This window comes from Centroberyx gerrardi, chromosome 17 (genome assembly GCF_048128805.1).
Source record: "Centroberyx gerrardi isolate f3 chromosome 17, fCenGer3.hap1.cur.20231027, whole genome shotgun sequence".
Classification (NCBI taxonomy): domain Eukaryota; kingdom Metazoa; phylum Chordata; class Actinopteri; order Beryciformes; family Berycidae; genus Centroberyx; species Centroberyx gerrardi.
Window position 1 is genome coordinate 2,693,697 of NC_136013.1, and position 14,760 is coordinate 2,708,456.

At 42.4% G+C, this 14,760-nt stretch overlaps 1 protein-coding gene across 1 annotated transcript in view; it reads left to right on the forward strand.

Annotated features, from left to right (window-relative positions):
• syne2b (spectrin repeat containing, nuclear envelope 2b) overlaps positions 1-14,760 on the forward strand; it is a 128,228-nt gene that overhangs the window by 88,458 nt on the left and 25,010 nt on the right. Inside the window, exons 79-88 of the mRNA XM_078289618.1 lie at positions 484-615; positions 1,197-1,334; positions 2,018-2,149; positions 2,945-3,040; positions 3,629-3,787; positions 6,349-6,639; positions 8,241-8,432; positions 12,234-12,443; positions 13,658-13,771; positions 14,237-14,352. Of these exons, the coding sequence (XP_078145744.1) occupies positions 484-615; positions 1,197-1,334; positions 2,018-2,149; positions 2,945-3,040; positions 3,629-3,787; positions 6,349-6,639; positions 8,241-8,432; positions 12,234-12,443; positions 13,658-13,771; positions 14,237-14,352 (1,580 nt within the window). The remainder of the gene's footprint in view (positions 1-483; positions 616-1,196; positions 1,335-2,017; positions 2,150-2,944; positions 3,041-3,628; positions 3,788-6,348; positions 6,640-8,240; positions 8,433-12,233; positions 12,444-13,657; positions 13,772-14,236; positions 14,353-14,760) is intronic.

Consider the following 14,760-nt stretch of genomic DNA (forward strand, 5'->3'; position numbering starts at 1 on the left):
CAATAACTGGACAAAAAAATATCAAATAAATAAATAGAAATGGAAGTTTATAAAAAGTGGATTTTCCCCTGACCAATCACTAGTGACTGATGTATCCGGCCACCAGCGTATTTACCAACATTTCCAAGAATGTCAGTCGATTTTGACAAAAATATAGTTTTTCAAAGACAACATGTTGGTGAAGGAGGTGATTTCAACAAATATATTCTGCCGGAACGCCAATGAAAAAAAAAAACGTTGCGTGAATGGTTCAAACTTTAGTCTCACCAACAAGCCATTGAATAGAGCAACACCAGACTCTCTGAATCGCGGGACAAAATCTGAAAAGTGGGCGGGACGAGACTCAGGAGTCTGGAACCAGGTTTTCTATTTATACCAACGCCGCCCTCAGTGTAAGATCTGGGAATCTGCGCTGGCTTGTCTGATGCTATTATACTAGAAGTGTGTAACGAACCAGCCTTCTGCTTTACCGTCCCGCTGTAGAGGGTTCCTGCTCTGTTCCTGCAGCAGCCTCCCACCCCGACCCCGGCCAAGGCCCCGTCCCCCAGCCGGTCTGTTCCAGCTTCATCCCAGCAGAGGATCGCTCAGCCTCTAATCACAGTGACCGAGGCCCAGGTCAGTTCAGCGCTCTGTCCGAACTGTGTGTTGTACTCACTGATCAGGAGGCTTTCAGTGTAGTGGATTTAAAGTTAAAGACTGATGATGATGAGTCTCTGTGACAGGTGTGTAGGAGTGGTAGCAGATGATCTAAAAGGATGGACACCCGCACACTGTCTTCACTTGCTAATAGATTTTATACACCAGTTGCCTGATGAAGCTCGCATAGACCGAAACGTTGCTTTTTAATAAATACAATCTATTAGCAAATGAAGACAGGGTGCGGCTGTCCATCCTTTTAGATCATAGTTTAGAGTTGAGTTAGTTTAGTTTAGTTTAGTTTAGTTTAGTTTAGTTTAGTTTGGTTTAGTTTAGTTTAGAAGGCAAATTTTTCTCCAATATATGAAAATGACAGAATGTTAAACTGTCTTTGGAGTTCACTTTCTACTCGGAAAGTGCAGCAGTAGTTAACAGACTTAACTCCAAATCCTAGATTGCCAACATTACGTGCATCCAAAAGTAAGTCGCACAAGGATCAAAGTCACTGTGCCAAGATAGGAGATTTAACAAATACTCCTGCGCTCTGCTCTGTCTGCCAGCAGGACGGCACGGACCGCGGCCGGATCAGAATCGTCCATATGGAAGAGGATGTGCTGAGGAGATCTGGAGCCGCGCTGAGGTCTGTGGAGGCGTCCTCGTCTCAGCAGAGGTTGTCCTGGGCAGCGGACAGGACTCCGGTAAGGAAGCAGCGAAGCCTTCTTTCCGTCTCCTTCTGCTGAAACTCTTGTACACTGAAACACATCAAATCCATCTCTTAACACGGTTGGATCAGAGGACAAGGGCCATATATTCACACTGTGTCTAACTGGGCCCGGCAGCTTTACCCTCACAGCTTTCCCCCATTTACATAAACCTATTCCCACTCAGCTGGCTGCTCTCTCCCCAGTGACCTGTCTCACCTTCCCCTCGCAGATGTTTTAGTTAGACAAACATTCACTGAGGCAGCTGAGCTTCTCAGGAGGAACTGATTAAATCTCAATGAGCGCAGCCAAAGAACCACAGTTTTTCAGAGCCCAAGTTAGCTATGTGGCAAACTGGAACTATGGTCTAAATATAAATAAAAGGTATGACAATTATTGAAATGACCATGGAATTTATGATCTTGGAAGGTCAGCAGGATAGATAGCTATAGGCTAGTATGACTAGTTTGAACTTGGAAGATTAGCTAGACTAAAGCTTGTGCTCAGTAAACCTTCCCTGGATAAATAAATGTTAAGAAAAAGGACACTATACCTGGCTCGACTGCAACCGTCAACAGTCGGCAACGGCAACGACGACAAGCTTGCAGCTCAGTGTCCCAAATGTTCTTGTGACCGCACCTCCTGCGACTCTGCACATGAGCGTGTTTCCATGACAGCAGCAGGGGCATGTCGGCGTGCTCCGGGCTGGAGAACCGAGACAGGAGACAGGGAGGGAGGAGGAGAACGAGGAAGAAGGTGGAGGAGGTGTTCTGTGGTGGCTCTTGGAGGCCTTCCTGGGCGTTTCTCCAGAGGTAAAGAAGAACGAGGCCTGGTGCCCGAAATACCCAGGATCCATTTTCTCTTTCCGTCCTCAGTTCTTTGGGGTGATCTCACTTCCCCCCACGGGTGACCTCACTTCCCCCCGTGGTGACCTCACTTCTCTCCATGGTGACCTCACTTTCCCATGGGGGTTCCAAGATTATAGAAATGTCTTTGACAGATCTAGTATTTGCAAAAACTTTTTTATTTTAGGTGTCAGGTGGGTGGGGTTTGCCACATAGGATGCTATAATGATATATTGACAGTCAATTAGGCGTACTTCTCTGAATCGTCCTGATGAGTTAAACCCCACCCATCTGGTGCTCCAAGCATGTTAAAACAAACTAATGATTAAGGCCTGATCTTTACCCATTCCTCACCTTTGACCTGGGTCACTCTGCTCCCTGCTTCTCTGCTGGCACTGAGTCCCTCCACCTTCATCTCCACACCATCTTCCTCGTCCTCCTCATCATCATCTTGGCCACTTGCTCCTTCCGCAATTTCCTTTTTTAAAAACTTTTTTTTTTTATTCTGAATCATAATGATTTCTGATTACCTCTTCTCTACTCCAGTGTGTTTCTCATGTCTGGATTTTTTCTTCCTCTAGAGGGCAGTATGGAACAATGTTTGTGATTTGTCAGACAGCACTGTAGATAAATTAGATTCAATTAATTTCTATATTTATAACGGCAGTAAATGTTTCCTCTTTCAGCCATTTCCCTATTCACATGTGTTTGTCAATATAATTTTGTTATGATTGTCATTGGCTGTTTTGTTGTTGATGTCAGGAGCCTGTGGGTCCTGGTCCAGAAGGGGCTGAAGCTGCCACCGACCAAAGCCTGACCAGCACAGACCAGACTGACAGTCAATCTGGAGACAGAACGGTAACCAAACTATCACACACTGTAAAAAATAATCATTGGCTCTTACTGGAATTCTAATCCATCTGTATTTGAGTATTGGTTCCAAATTCCAATTTTGGTTTGCAGTGAACTTTTGTTTTTTGCTATTGGTTGCTTGTAATGTTGGTGATTTAAGAATTAGGGCTTATTCTAGTGTTGCATTGCACTGACTATATAAAAGTGTGAGCTAAATGCATAAAATGTAAATGCAAAGTCCTCAACATAAAGTAGCTCCAGTCCCTTTTTTGTTATTTACGCCAACTTCCAAATTTCTACACAACTGACATCTACTCATTCATTCAGAATCAGCTCCCAGCAAAGCCAATGCACCTGGATTGTGATTTTCATTTGAGTGATGAATTTGTTTTTACAGTGTAACAGGTTGCAAATGTTATAAGATAACATAACAAAAAGATATCCATAACATTACGGAACATGATTCCATAACCGAGTGTATCAGTAACTGTGTGGCTCAATCTTTCCTTGTGGTATCTCTGTAGACTAAATGATTAATGTGGTTAATCAGAATAATACCTGACCCATGTTCTAACCCTGCTCATGTTTCTTCAGGATGTTGAGGGCGTCTCGGTCACCGCGGGAGAGAGTGAGTCTGAAGCTTTATCAAAACCCCTGGGCACGGTCAGAACCCAGTCCCTGCCCCAGAGCATGGTAAACACACCCTCGTCCGTAGACCTCTCCACATCCGACTCCAGGTCCCAGCAGAGATGTGTAGTCTCCTAGATCTAGAACTTCTAGAACTAGATCTAGAACCTCTCACTTCTTCTCGATCCAAGCTTTTGACTTCCAGCTTCTTCTAGAACCAAGCCTAGAACTCCCACCTCCTAGAAGCAAGCCTTCTTCTTAAAATCAACCTTAGACCTCTCGTTTCTTCTAGAACAAAGCCTGGAACACCTACACTTTATTTCTTCTAGAATCAAGGCTAGAACTCCCAGTTTCTTCTAGAACCAAGTCTCGATGTCACAGCTTCTTCTAGAATCAACGTTAGACCTATCAGTTCCTCTAGAATGAAGCCTAGAACTCACAGACCTTTTCTAGAACTAAGTCTAGATTCCATGGCTGCTTCTAGAACCAAGCCTCAGACTTCCTTTACAACCAACCTGAGAACTCCCAAACCTCTTCTAGAACCGAGGCTAGAACTCCCAATTTCTTCTAGAACCAAGTCTCGATGTCACAGCTTCTTCTAGAATCAACGTTAGACCTATCCGTTCCTCTAGAATGAAGCCTAGAACTCGCAAACCTTTTTCTAGAACTAAGTCTAGATTCCACGGCGTCTTCTAGAACCAACAGTAGACCTCTAATTTCTTCTAGAACCAAGCTTCAGACTTCCACTATAACCAACCTGAGAACTCCCAAAACTCTTCTAGAACCGAGGCTAGAACTCCCATCTTCTTCTAAACCAAGTCTAGATTTCACAGCTTGCTCAAGAACCAACCTTAGACCTCCCGTTTCTTCGACAACCGAGCTTAGAGCTCCCAAGCTCATCTAGAACCAACCCTAGAACTTCTACTTCTCCTACAACCAAACCTAGAGCTCAAAACCAACTCCAGAACTCCCCGCTTCTTCTAGAACCAAGTTCTTCTAGAACTGTCTCTTTCTACCTTCAGTGCATTTACATGGCAAGAAGAATTCCAGGTGTTATGTTAGTTTCTGCAGTTGGATTGTCAGAGCTGTGGACATTTTGTTTACATTGGATATTTGGATTCCAGCAGGTTTATCAGTGTTTTTAATTGCATTGTGAAAAGGATTAGAGGATAGGCCTAAGTAGTTTAAATAAGTCAGTCTATATGTGACAAAGTGTGTGGCAAACCTACTTTTTCTAGGTTTACTTGTGTGTTTACATGAAGGACTACTAAGCTCACCCATTGTCAGTGAGCAATTCTGCCTGTTCAGTGACATATATGTGGTTTGTGGCTGTAAGTGAGAGATGACAGAGCACATTATCTGCAACTAAGTGAGATAGTGTTTGGCAGAGTGAGGTGAACAGTAACCCAGCTACCATTTACACCAAAAAATGAAAGAGCAGACTGATAGTATTCAGCATGTGGGGTGGATGTGTTTTTAACAGTCTATAATATGGTTTTGCATGGACCTTAATTCTGATGGTTTAATATAATTTTATAAAAGCCAAAAAGAGTCTTTAAATTTACACAAAATGTACTAATAGTGAAATTTTGTGTACCGTGTTTTATAATGTATTATACAGAATTGATCGAGAATGCTGTTTTAAGATAGGAATTACATAAAGTAATATATTCCTTTTTTGATTGTTGACCTTTCATTTACTATCTGAGCTTATTTGCCAATGCAGTGATTATCTGTTAAAATATGCCTTTATTTGCTTGCTTACAGTATGCATCTGCTTTTTATATTTCTACAAGCTGAACATCATGATAATTTGCAGAATGTGCTGTTTAGAGAATTGATTGATTAACTGAATAATTACTCTGATGAATTCCTCTGTCGCTGCCTGGCAGCAGGATGAGTGGAGAGGGATTCCCCCTTTGGTTTGAATCAGCATATTCACATCCACACTCTAGACTATACAGCTTTTATACTGTAGAAAATTACCTCTCCTAAGATTACTGTTGGCCATGAAAATGCACTGATTTGACATTAATAGATTAACACAGCGCTGTTGGCAGGTGAAAACCTCATAACTCCAATTTTAGTGATAACTTGAACATTACTTGATTAAAAGGATTATATTGAGCCCTAAGGATCAAAGTTGTAAATTGACTCTTGCACTCCTGCAATCCATTTAAAGCACATTGTAAAGGTGTCAATTAAGTAATAACACCTGAAAAGCTGACATTTTTGGAGATGCAAGGTTTTCACCCGAAAGCAGCGATAGTAAGACGTCTTACATTTTTGCATGTACTGTAATGTAGATTGTTCCGTTTTTGTCTTTCCATTTTGTCAGTACATTACAGCCGCTCGCTGCGCGGCAAAACAAGAATACGAATAAATCCACAACAATGATCTACTCCTCCGTCTCTCTTTTTCTGTGTCAGGAGCTCATGAAGGGACAGAGGGGGCTTGCATGGAGGGGGGATGACAGCCACCCAGAGGGGCTGAAGACACACACGGCACACACACACGGCACACACACACCTGTCGAGGACGTGCACACACCTAGTGAGTTCAGAGTAGAAGATACAGCTGCCGCCACAGATTTCCAGGCTAGAAAACCGGAAACCAGTGAAGCGGTGTCAGTGGAGACATTTCAAGGCTCGGTTCCCCCATGTTCTCCATGTTCCACCTCACGGAAGGTCCCGGCAGAGTCAGAGGGAAGACCCGTAGAGTCCCAGGTTGCACCCAGCTTAGAAACACCTCAGGCTGGGTCGCCCGCAGCGCAGTCCCAGCCTCTAGAAACGACGCACACACCCTCTCAACTCAGTGAAACGTCACCGGTGCAAGCAGGGGCCTCCGCCTTAGAGCCCCCGCCCTCCCCCACCACCCCCCCCACCCCCACCTGCAGCCGCACACACAGCACCCATCAGAGCACATTCAGAGCCCAGCGGCAGGAGGACGGAGAGGGCCTGCGTCCTGCGGCAGCCCTGGTAAGACTTTACACACCTACCTCCCGGTCCCAGTCCCGGTCCCGGTCCCGGCATGAAACACACCCAAACTGATCGCACTCCTAACCCTCTCTAACCATGCAAGACTGGATGCAGAGACGGGGTCTGGTTGCACACAAATACTCACTGGTGGATTGAGTTTTACTGCTGTTCATTCACAAGATAACAATCTACTTTTTTTTGGTTTTACCAGTGGAATGGTTTAATGGTTACGTTTACATTTGTGCATTTATTCACATTACATTCTGCATTTACACTACATTGGACTTACTCACACCCAAGCCTCATGAATGGTGTAATGGTTTCAGTAATCCTTGTTGAGTGATTTATCTTCACATCCAGACTGGGTTTGTTGACTCATGGTGTTCACTTCCTATTGAGGTTACGTCAAATCCTCAATAGTTTCTTTGCACTGTATGTGGAGCGCTCAGATGTCCGGCGACACTACCAGTCAAGAGTTTGGACACATTTTTCTTTATTTTTACTATTTTCCACATTTTAGAATAACAGTAAAGACATCAAAACTATGAAATTACACAAATTGAATTATGCAGCGACCAAGAAAGTGTTAAACAAATCAAAACTATCTTATATTTTAGATTCTTTAAAGTAGCCGCCCTTTGCCTTGATGGAAAGGCAAAGGCTTTGGAAAGAAATTCATACATAGGATCAACTTCACTATTTCTATTTGTCTAAGAAACTAATTTCAAGCATTTAAGCAGAAGCCTTTAGATCAAAATGGCTTTAAGAGAATTAAAAACATAGAACATTCAATCAGGTGGGTCCAAACTTTTGACTGGTAGTGTATTTATTGTGAGTTTTGGACATTTCAGTGCACAGAGACAAAAGTACATTCTCCTCATAGCAGGGATGATTAAAGTCAAATTCAGTCAGTTCAAGAGAAAGGGAGAAGGAAAAAGTATTTGAATGGAAGAAAAGTGAGAGGGAGAAAAAGGAAAAGAACAGCAAATCATTTATACACGTAAGATAAGATAAGAGAATGAATGACAGACACAACAAAAGGTTGAGTGATTAAAACCTACCAAGTACATAACCGACTTGAGGAGGAACTAGGGAAGTGTGTTTACTGCTTACTCAGCTGTCTGCGGCGGTAACCCAGCCCTCCGTCTGAGCTCCACCCCTGTAGCCTGAGGCCTCTCTCTCTCTCTCTCTCTCTCTCTCTCTCTCTCTCTCTGTCTGTCTCTCTCTCTCTCTCTCTCTCTCTGTGTGATAATGAGTCCCTGTCACTGGAGCCTGCCACCGATCCAGGAAGTGGTTTCTGCCACAGGTGGGTGGAGCAGTATGGGAGAAAGAAAAAGAAAGAAAGACAGACAGAAAGAGAGAGAGAGAGACGAGGGAAAGAGAGAAAGAGATAATCAGGGAGGGAAAAGAGAGGGAGAAGAAGAGATATATGAGAAGGACTGGGAAGTGGCAGCGTGAGAAGTAGAATTACAGGTCATCATTAGCAGGTCAGCTCAGTAGGTCTACCTCCAGTCCCCCCCCCCCTCCTCTCCTCCTCTCCTCCTCTGTCTGTGACCCTGGAGGCGGGAGGCTCAGCTGGGTGTGCTGTGTTTGTGTCCCAGGCCCCGGGGGAGCGCCAGGCGGCCGGGTCCGAGCCTGGGCCGGCCCCCGGCGAAGGCTTCCTCCATGTCTGCCTGGAGAGGGCCAGTCAGCTGGAGGCTTGGCTGCAGAGAGCACAGAGCAGCCTGGGAGCCGCGGCGGCCGGGTCAGACGCCATGCAGGACAGCGTGGAGCGGCAGCTGCTCACCTGCCAGGTAAGCCCCGCAGACCAGGAGACCACATCTCTGCTGTTTGATGGAAACCTTGCAACTTAATAATCCATTACATTTTCATATGAATAAATGTCCCTTTTGCTACTCTCTATTGCTGTTTGATATAACAAAATAGTGATTCAACCTGTAGCCAGTTCAAGAAAGTTTTTACACTTGCTGCTCTAAACAGCCGGTGTCTGGTAGCTCTTTCCTGGGAAAAATCCTCTGGTGTACAGGAAGTGATGCGTTTTAAGTTTCCGGTTTGTTTGGAATAAACAGAAGAAGAAGAACTGGGTAGTTAGCATGAGCAACGATAGCTGCCATGGCTGAACAGATGAAGAAAAGTGCACCACCTACAGAAACGTAGAACTTCATTCAGAAAATCCTAGGAAAAAGACACAAAATGTCACAGTACCGCCCACACTGTTTGATTGACAGGTGATCTCTGGGGAGTGCAGTGCAGAAACCCCACCGCAATGAGCGCTAAATATGAAAAAAATAGAAAAAACAAGAATCTCACATATTACCACTTTAATTGGTTCAGGGATGTAGAACAATCTTATTGACCATTTTAAAATGAAATGGATTTTAACAGGTTTCATGAGCACAAATGTCTTGAAACCTATATATGACCTTTAAAATTTCAATTCACATAAGAAAAAGAAAAATGTCAAAGTGGAGTTGCTTGATTTTTACCTGACAGCAGTGATATACAGCATGCCTCAAAGAAGGCTTGTAGTAGTACTTATTAGGAAATATAGGATTACTCATCAGGTCACATGACCATACGCACTAAAGACGCAAGCTGGTTTCAAATCAGCACATCTAGTCTGAGATGATTAGGTCACACTTCTCCTCGGCCTGTACGCACCAGGCATCTAAGAATAGTAGTGAATGGTTGTGTAATTGGTCCGGTCACATAAATGACATACAACTATTTCAGGTTGCACAATGCAGTTTCAAGAACAAAAAATGATTCATAGAATAATAATTTCCAAATCCTTATTGCTTATTACAAATCTCACCACATGTCAGCTCACAGCTCATTTCATATCTCAGCCCGTATGTAAGAAACAGCTTGTTGAGGCAAAGTGGAGCAACAACAAGCTGAGGAGGTTTCTTGTATTTTTACATCTCAGAGGTTCAAATTTCCCTCCCAAAATTAGTCTGAGGCAAGATCAACACTGTTCAGATACATCTGTGAGGGGTCAAAGTTCATTCAGCTGGAAAAAGTTAAGTGATAGTGTTAAATGAGACGTTCTTATCTGATTTCTGTCAGCCATAAACTGCCACAGTTACTTTCACTTTTGTCTTTAGTATTTATCTTTAGTCTATATCCTTTTCTTGTTCCTTCCTTGCTGTTCACAGATCAGTCTCGGTGAGCAGAGTTCATTAACTGTTATTTGTTCAGGTTTTATTGCTGCTTTAACCTACAATAAACCTATAACTGACACTCTCACCACCCTTAACAACTAAAGCCTTGAGCTGCCCATGAGCAAGGCACTGAAAGGCCCAAACGCCCCGGTGGTCAAACACAGAAGACTGAGGTTATACTGGACAGCTCCCAGGTGTGAATATGTGGAAGTGTGTGTGTGTGAAACAGGACATCGTTGAGAAAGGGAACTAAAGGTCAGAAAAAGGAAAAAGGTTATAAAATGCTGCTTTGCTTACAGCTGCAGATGACTGGAGTTCAGTCTGATTCAATCAGTAAACCCGAACCCAAAGCCCTGTTGTGGTTTAAACATTTTGACTTTTTTAGATCCATTGAGGCTGTATCACCCTTTGGTAAAATATCCTTCAGAATATTATAAGGACACTCTGTTTGTTCAAGTCCCAGTGAATATAGGCTGAACCGTCATGGTGCTGCTGTCAGCCTGTAAAACAGATGACTTGGAGGGAGGCTGAGTAAACAGTAAAGCCAATATGCAGCTGCTGGTATTTGCATTGCGGGCGCAGCCGCTGCAGAGGTGTTGACCAAACTGGTAAAGATCAGCAGTATTACAAGTCGACTAATCAAGTGTTGCACTTCTAAACTCTGACAAACTCCCTGATGACCAAACAGAGACACAGACAGACAGAACAGACAGAACAGACAGAACAGACAGACAGAACAGACTGCAGGCAGCAGTTGCAGAGCAGCAGTTTGCCTATATATCAGGCCGATATTGAATCTGATATCAGGCGATGTCGTCCACTGCTGATATGATGGAGATTTCTCCCTGACCATAACTACAAAAAAACACTGTATGTAAAAGCCTGTGATGGGATTTTATTCCCTTAGCATAATTTACTTATCCGTTTAATTGTTCTGTTATGTCTATTTTAAATTAATTCTTCATTTTATTAGGCCTTTACATGAAGAATTAATTTGCAAACAACATTATTATTATTTATTAACAATTTAATAAATAAAATTTGCAAAGAAAATCTAATTTCATGCCAGGTTTTACAGGGTTTTTTGTTAATTAATTCTTCATGTAAAGGGCTAATGTAAATGAAGAATCAGTTTAAAATATACATAATTGAACAATTAAACAAATGAATAAAATATGCTAAGGGAATAAAATTCTATCGCAAGTTTTACAGATTGTGTTTCTGTAGCTGTGGTCAGAGAGGAACCTCCATCATACTGACAGTGGACGACACTGCCTAATATCAAATTCAATATTGGCCCAATATATAGGCAAACCAATATAACCCTCATAACGGTGGTGGACAACACTAACTGGCCGATATCCAGTATTAAATAAAAGAGGAAAATCAGCCTGATATAGAGGCAAATTAATATACAGATCTAACCTTATCGATAACTCTTTAGATGTTTGGTGATACACACTGAATGAATCCAAGGCGTAGTGTGTACAGAGTCAGACCTAGAGAAACCTCATCATTGTGTCTTCAGTCCAGGATGAGCCAGGTGTTCCCGCCCAGGACTCACTCTCTGCTGACCTCAGGAGCGTAACTTGACCCCTCCATTAAAGTTTCACAGGTTAAACACGGCGTGGTGGCACGGCACATTTGAATGGAGGCTTTGTGGGCAAACAAACACGGCGACCGGTGGGATCTGTCATCTGTCGCCTCCCTTTCAAATCTGCACAGCCACTTCCAAGTAAACGCCTCTTTCATGACCTGAATCTAAACCTTGAACCCTGATCTGAGCCTCACGATCAAATCGATTGTATTGAAAGTGCTTTTCACACACAGAAGTGTCACAGAACGCTTTACACACACAGAACAATAAAGAGAGCAGGGAACGAGGTTAAAGGAATAACTGTGAAACTATAATAGAGCGTTCAAAAAAACAGAAGTACAAGCAAAATACAGAACATACACCACCAGTCAAAAGTCTGGACCCACCTGATTGAATGTTCTATGTTTTTCATTTTCTTAAAGCCATATTGATCTAAAGGCTCATGCTGAAATGCTTGAAATGTGTTTCTTAGACAAATATAAATAGTGAAGTTGATCCAATGTATAAATTTCTTTCCAAAGCCTTTGTCTTTCCATCAAGGCTAATTGCGGCTACTTTAAAGAATCTAAAATATAAGATAGTTTTGATTTGTTTAACACTTTTTTTGGTCACTGCATAATTCTATTTGTGCTATTTCATAGTTGTGATGTCTTTACTGTTATTCTAAAATGTGGAAAATAGTAAAAATAAAGAAAAATGTGGTGTGTCCAAACTGGTGACTGGTAGTGTACAATAGAACAAAACAGGTATCATCCTGACAGTGTCGTGTGTGTGTGTGTGTGTGTGTGTGTGTGTGTGTGTGTGTGTGTGTGTGTGTGTGTGTGTGTGTGCAGGAGATGTTCCTGGAGATAGAGCAGAGGGTGTCCGGCCTGGCGGCGCTCAGTCGGGACGGACAGGCGGCAGCGGGGTCGCAGCAGGAGGCGGCGGAGCTGCTCTCCTCCAAACTGGACTTCCTCAAGTCCAGCCTGGTCTCCTTCCAGCAGCTGCTGCAGGACAGACAGGGAGGAGAGAAGATGATCACCTGCACACACACACAACAACAGGTATGCATATCTACACATATATATAGATTTAAGTAGATATCAACTTGTCATTTCTGTCGGGATTGTAAGTGCTCAAGTCTCAGTCTTGAGTCCGGTTCCAAGAATAAGAGTGTCTTGGATTTTGTCTCGGTCTCCTGATTGGGACGTTGACTCGACTTTTTGCTGCTTATCTAAAGCTATAAAACATGTTTGGTTTATTTTCTCCCCACTGCTTCAAACAGTTTTAAGGGATTTCACCTGTAGAAACCTGAGTATGTAATGATGCTCGAACTTCTATGCATTAATTTAAACTGACAGACTTGTTAAATAATTTTTCTCTTGTATCCAGACTTATCAAGCTTATTTTAAGATTTTTTTTTGTGAAATCATCTTACTGCACTGGCACATCATTTTATCGATTTAAACAAATTTGACGTTTTTTTCAGGAGAATGTAACTTGTTTCAGGATATTTACTTGGTAAAAGTGAAACAGTCTTGGAGAAAGTTGCTTGCTTCGAGATTTTTTAAAGAAGCTTTCTTTTTTTTCAAGATTATTCAACCCAACAAGATGATCTGCCAGTGAAGTGAGATAATGTGACTAAAAATATCATGAAATAAGCTTGATAGGTCTGGAAACAAGTTAAAATCACTTGACAACCCTGTAGACCAGAGCTCCTGCAGATAGATCTACATCTCTTCATTCTTAAGAAACTCCATATGAAGTATTTTTGCATTTGGAAAGAAATATGCATGATTTATTGCCTGATCTTGACTCAAACTCTTCTGGATCTGGTGTTGAAATTTACTTGGACTCGACTAAGGTGGTCTTGACTACAGTCCTGATATCTGTTCTGTTCTAGTTTAATCCAGTGCTTTTGCACTCACACAAAGTCAGTCAACCTATGAATCAAAACCAGGTGAAACAGCAGTTGCAAAAAGGTCTTAGTGTTGGTTTTAACCTTTTCTGAGTGCCAGGTGGGTGGGGTTTACTGCACCAGGACAATCTAGATGTTTTGTGAGCTTGGAGTCATAAGATTTGACAAACCAGTTAGCAAAACTGTTTAGTACTTTCTATCTTTTAACATGTTTAACCCCAAAAGGTTCTTTTTTAGGTCTGAAGCACCTCATGGATCCGGAAAGTAACTCACTCGCATATTCATTCATTCATTCATTCATTCATTAAACCTTTTTTTTCTTCCTCTCCTTGTCCCCTCACTGCCCTTCCTCCTCTGAAGCCCCAGGCAGAGCGCCGCCCGGAGGCTAAGCTGAAGCGCAGCACCAGCGTTCAGGAGATGTTCTCCTCACCGAGAAACAAACTGCTGAGGCAGAGCAGCCTGCAGCAGCAGAAGGTACAGAACAAAAAAGACAAAAGTATTCAGTGTTTCCCTCAGACTTTTCTTCTTGTCAGGGTGGAAAAGCCTCTGTATTTATTCCATCATGGGACACTAAAACTCTCCACTGAAACCAGACTGATGAGATTCTTTTAAAGTCAGCAGCTCTTTAAGGCAGAGTGACTCACCACACCTATTCAATGGTAGGGAAACTGTATCCCTACCGTTGTATCCCTACAACGGTAGGGATACATTACTGCCTTTAAATGAAAAATTAATTTACAAAGAGCAATTAAATGAAAAAATAAAATACCCATGCTCCTGAAAAAATATAGATACTCTGGTCACGTGGGGACTCAACAGAAGTAGACTTGTAACCTGATTTAATACCATTTTCATGTTAAGACACTGACAAGACACTGACATAGCAGGTCCTAAAAGTCCTAACAGTGTTGCTAACTGACCCGTGTGTTGCCCCTCCAGGAGCTGGAGCAGGAGCTGAGTCAGCAGAGAGGACTGGCTCATGCCATCTCCAGGCAGGGCAGCAGAGTCCGGCTCCACAGCCAGGACCCGGAGGAGCGCAGCCTGCCGTCGCCACGGTAACAGCCTCTCCTTATTTAGTATACAGTATATTTTTAATATTTCAAATGATATATATAATATTTTACTTTATTTCCCCCTATTATGATTATTATGAAAATGTGGCCTTTTGCCAAATCATCTGTATGTAGATGTGTAGATTTGTATTTATTTTATTTATGTGTTTTATTATTATCCTTATCTATTCTTTCTGTCTTTCTTTCGGACTTTCTTTCTTTCTTTCTTTCTTTCTTTCTTTCTTTTTAATGTCAGTTTATGAGTTGATTTTACCTGAGAAATGATGTATTTTTTGTGTTTTATGTGAAGCACATTGAAGGAAACAAGACGGTAGAAAACAAGAATGAAAAACCGATGAAAGAAAGAAGCGTCCCGTGTAACGAATGTGACGAACAGAAAAAAACAATAAG